At 41.1% G+C, this 5,563-nt stretch overlaps 1 protein-coding gene across 1 annotated transcript in view; it reads right to left on the bottom strand.

Annotated features, from left to right (window-relative positions):
• Positions 1-3,491, bottom strand: part of e2f7 (E2F transcription factor 7) — a gene marked incomplete at both ends in the record, with an annotated part of 17,561 nt that extends 14,070 nt beyond the window's left edge. The window contains one exon of the mRNA XM_080022311.1: positions 3,441-3,491. Coding sequence (XP_079878437.1) covers positions 3,441-3,491 — 51 coding nt within the window. The remainder of the gene's footprint in view (positions 1-3,440) is intronic.
• Between the last annotated feature and the right edge of the window lie 2,072 nt (positions 3,492-5,563).

Genomic DNA, 5,563 nt, shown 5'->3' with positions numbered 1-5,563 from the left:
TCTATTTTGTACGCCCACCCTGTATTACTTTTGAGTTATTTCATATTATTTTACTCTATATTGTTCTATTTAACTTACTGCATTACGATCTAGGAATCAGTTTGTTTCAGTTAGTTGGTCAAGTACAAATTAGGTAGAGTTCAGTTGTGTTCAGTCTAGAACATATTGTACATGATCACCGGGTGCGTTGAATTGACATTTCACTGTATATACGTATGGAAGTATGCATATGTATGTGACGAATAAACCTCTTGAATCTTGAAAACATTTTGCAAAACACAACCCCTTTTTGATAATTGCACACAAATTAGTTCAAGTTCAAGAGATTATTACAAGAGATCATTTATAGAGTCATAGTGATCTACACCAATGCAGCCAGTAAACGGCTGTGCATACATTATTTGGAATGTTGTACTTAACATAGGTCGTCTTGTGACTTGGTCCTCTTCCTTTAATCAAAACATCATCTTGGTCATTTTGTGTCCATGTGCAAATATTCTGGATCTTGTTTTTAAGAACTGCTGTTAAATTCATAGCTGTTAACACAAGACGTGGGGAATCAACAATTAGATTGAAAGTCTTTCCTTTGTTGTTTTTGTCATCAGAGTTTTCTTCAGTAATTTTTTTTAAATATTGTGACTGACCTTGATGACGAGATTTTTGGAAAATGGCTAATTTATTGTCTTAGATTCTCGGCTATTTGAGGCATCTGTAGCAATGACAAAAATATTTTTTGTAATTACTTTTCATCACAATAACAATAAATGCATTTTATTAAAAAATATATTAATACATGTTATTTGTAATTACTACTTTCTTGTACCTTTTATGTTAGTAGTGTACAATCACAAAAATAGGTTAATAGATTTCTTGTCGATATTGTAAATAATTAGACAAGATCACAAACACTTTCTGCCTTTTCATTACAGTTTGTTATGTTTATTTATAGGACAATTTTTATACATGACATTTATTCCCCAAAAAAGTATTTTATAATTTATTTGAAAGTTTACGTTGTCATTGTTGTAACGTACCTTGCTACATTGAAGTACATCCAGAGTTTGTGACGGTAGATGTCGTGTGTCGTAAGGTGTATTTACGTCGATTTACGATAAGAGTGTAATTTACATATTTCTTTAAAAAAGATGCGTTGAGTTTTTTACTTGGATTACATTTTCAGTAAGTTCCGTTTCCATTAAATACGAAAAACGTTTTGGGATTTCTGTGGGTAATTACAGTTGCACAGCTTCTATCTTTCCAGTGCCACTTTAGATTTTGAACTCATCACTGAGTCAAAATTTTCAGTGTTTCCGATTGAGTTGACGACAACTCGTTTATTGTTTATTGTATTTTTCATTTATCCAGCAAAGTAATGTGGAGCAGGGATTAAAAATATTAATCTGACAGATCTACTGACATCTACCAGGTAAGAAGTTATATAAATATACACGTAAATCCATAGTTTGGTAACGTCTAAACACTAAACCGTGACAGAGTCCACGAAGCACACTGGACATGGTCCAACTGCACATTGTCAATCACAATCTGTACATTTATATTAAATAACATGATGACATCATCAAGGGTCTTACTGTAAATATCATTCATATTAAATAACATAATGACGTCATCAAGGGTCTTACTGTAAATATCATTTTTGTTAAATAATATGATGACGTCATAAAGCGTCTTACTGTAAATATAATTTATGTTAAATAATATGATGATGTCATAAAGCGTCTTACTGTAAATATCATTCATATTAAATAACATAATGATGTCATAAAGCGTCTTACTGTAAATATCATCTCCTTAATTTTAGAACCAGACGTGTGACATGTCAGTTAACCAAGACCAACTGAATATTTCAGGTCAAAGTTGACCAATTTTTCACTAATATCTGCCTCGTATGTAGATCGATTTGGATTAACTTTAAACCACAAGATCCTTGTGACATCTTGGCTTAAACGACACTTCAACCGTGTTCATAGCTTCCATGTATTGCAGATAGTTCTAGTCGGGTTGGACATATTTCAGACTGGCGTACCGGCACGTGGGACTTAAAATCACTCAATTTTTGATTGGTTCTTCGCTAATATCGGGTCCTTATGTGGCTCGATTTGGATGAAACTCTAACCACAAGGTCTTTGTGACAGCAGGGTTCAAACAAGACGCAAAACGTGTTCATGTGTGATGCCAAAGTTGGTGTTCCAGATAGTTTTAGGCTTTAAAATTCAGATAATTTTTCCTCTAGCTACAATAACAATAAGGGGCTGCTGAACAATAACAATAGGAGTCCAGCCTGTAGGGCTAATAATGACATGTACAAAAAAAATACAAATAAACAAATGAAATACCACAAATATGGTTTGTATTTCACGGCACCGCACGGCGGCTTTGCCTAAAGCTCCTGTAATTTACTGTAATATTACACTTTGTCTGACGATATGCTTTCCAATAAATGTACCAGTAAATGTGGTATATTTTACAAGGTTCAAACTGACAAAATTGCGTTCAAATGTTGATTAATTCATTCTGATCCACTTTGGTTTGTGGTCCTTACATCTGTCGGGTTGCTGTTGCAGGCAGAATGTCCTATGGTTTAAAATCAGAAGGATTTGAGATGTTGAGTTTGTATTAACAGCATAATGCAAGAACAAAAACTAAACGCACCGCGTGTCAATTACGCACATTTGAGTATTTTTCTTGTGCGTAATCACCGGGTGTCATGACATTTCACTGCAAATATGTACGACCGTATGTGTATGTATGTGACAACTAATCTCTTGAACTTGACTTGACATCTAAACAGGACAAACGGGAGCAGATAGGAAAACAAAGAGGCTTCATACTGAAATATAAGCAAATGTACTTATTAAACAGGAGGAATGCGATATAAAAGCTTGCCTGTAATATAAGCCCGGTACTCTCTGTAGGTGAGGTAAATAAAGGCTCCAGTCACTATTTGAGGAAATACGCTATGAGTGAAATATAATGTAAAGGTCGGGTAATATTTTGTGATCATGGCTGTCAGTGACACACAGACAGACAGACAGACAGACAGACAGACAGAGACAGACAGACAGACAGAAGGACAGGTCAGTGCAGTAGGGTCCAGGTGTCGTCTGAGGAGATGGAAGATGGCAGCCGTCCTGCCACCAGGGAAAGCTCCTTCCTTTAACGAGGCACCAGGGACGAGGAGCGCTGCGACTGGGACGAACGACCATTGAGACCACGTGGTGGAGGGGAGGTATCTGGAACCTGACCAGTGCATGGAGATCTGGAGGAGGCGTCCTACATCCGATCCCGGCAGAGATGGAGTGAAGCGATGGAAGGAGGGAGCGGCATGAGAGGATCCTGGTCGAAAACTGCTTCGTCCGCGTGCGCTGTGTAGGTCTGATGGAGCAGGCGGGTTTCCAGCCAGAAGAGCCTCGCAGTACCCAGACGGGAGATGCAAGCGCCTGAACCAGGACCAGTGTGGCGTCCCTCATTCGGCATGGCCATATTCTTGGGATGCTGGAGAAGGAAAAACCTGCAGGAGCAAGTTGTGGCAGCGATGTCGATATCCCAATATTCCGAAGAGGAAGAGGAGCGAGAGAGGAGTGTCATCAGCAGAGCAGTGGGAGGAGAAGCCGTGGGAGGACATCACCGATTGGCCAAGTATGATGTCAGCCAGGTGTGCACAGATCCTGGAATTCCACGTTCAGGGAGGGTGGAGCGAGAGTCTTGGATAGAAGGAGAGAAGCGACATAGGTCTGTAGTTCTGGACAGTAGAGGGCGGGAGCCCGAGGAGAGAGAGGAGTTGGTGACCGTAGCGGGGAAGGAGGTTCTTCACCGTGGACAGAACCGAGGTGAAGGTGGAGAGAGGGGGTGGTCGGGGAAGTCCTCGGAGCTCTTGGATTTCCACCATTTTCCCCCAGCGTTAGGAGTAGGGCCCAGGGCGCGGGGCGCAAGGTGGAGAGGCTGGAGGAGGTCGAGTGGTGAGCAAGAATCTGGAGAGGAGGGGAGAAGCACTCCGGTAAAGGGAGCGAGGAAAGTACATAAGAACAGAGAGCTGCAGGTGTGCGGCAGGTGTGCGGATTCCATCGGGCAGAGACAGTACGGGTCGAAGCGGAGCGGGAGGGGGAGGATGAGACAAAATGGTGCTGGGGGCGAGTCGGACTGTGAGGTTGGAAGTGGAGCGCCATCTAGTGAAAAGAACATCAAGCAGATGCCCTTGTGAGTCGGCGGGGAGGGAGAGACGGAGACAAATGAGGAGAAGAAGTGTCAGACATGGAAATTCAGACTTACTTTACAAATGACCTGGAGTCTCAGAATACAACAATACCAACCTTATTTATTGAGATATCTCCAAGAGGGTTCTCAAAGTGTGTCACCTGCAGTGATTCTACATGTTCTTGTAAAAAAGTCGTTCCGGGGGTCCCCACTAGGGTGCAGTGTTGGTATTCAAAACATTCAAGGTATCGACCAAAATAAACCAATACCGAGTAATATGGAAACTTCTCCAGTCAAATGACACCTGCATTGAATCCTTTTTGTGCCCAGTTATAGAAGAAAAGTACCTTTTGTATGTGTGGTGTGGGGATGTTGTGATTTGAGCAGCCACACCGGACCTGGATCGAGGGAATTTTGGCCCAGGATCAGAGTGGCTGTACACCTGTTGCTCTCTGGTTGGTCTAACAGGCAACAGGTAAAAGCCCCATCCCCACACTCACTCAGGAGAGGAGCCCTGTCATGACACGTGTCCATCTGCTGTGTGTGTGTGGGGATCTGGATTTTACTTGGGGCTACAATTTGTATATTATTAATGATATTTCAATCATTTGAACACTTTCAAAATGTATTCATGCAAAATCATTTGGATGGGGCGGTGCTTCCATTCACATGATGTGTGTAGTAGAAAAAACAAGGTATGGAATGAAATACTCAGTATTGGCATCACTGTAAGGGTACTTGAATTGGTACTGGCATGGGATTACGCACATTTTAGTATTCTTTGTATTTTTAGAGCTTATAGAGCCTATTGTGCGTAATCACTGGGTGTCATGACATTTCACTGCATATATGTATGACCGTATGTACATATGTATGTGACAGATAACCTCTTGAACTTGAACTTGAATTATTTTAATTACATTCTTAAATACCCAGCCCTAGTCCCGACCCACTAGGGGGCCCCAGAGAGTTGCCAGGGAGGCTTGTGATGGCTGGGAATATTTATTTAAAAACAGAAAATTTCAGAAAATTATTGAAAATGACAAAAATTGACGGAAGCAACAAATTAACTAAAGCAATAATATGTTCATATTTAATATTAGCCAAACAAATTTTTTATTTTTTTCTACACAAAATTGACAAATATCTAACCTGTCCATCACAAGTTACAGTCGATCAACAGCTGCCGCATCAGCTAACTTGCAGCCCAGAGAGCAACCCAGTCTCTGCCCCGGACGGTGAGTTAAATGGTCCAAATAGCTGATGATGCCGCGGTCAAGGTGTGGAGACCATGCAGCAGCACCCAGATGTAGAGCCAGGTTGATCCTGGAGGAGGACATGCATGTTG

This window comes from Zeus faber, assembly GCF_960531495.2.
Source record: "Zeus faber genome assembly, chromosome: 21".
Lineage (NCBI taxonomy): Eukaryota > Metazoa > Chordata > Actinopteri > Zeiformes > Zeidae > Zeus > Zeus faber.
This window is presented reverse-complemented; position numbering and strand designations above follow the sequence as displayed.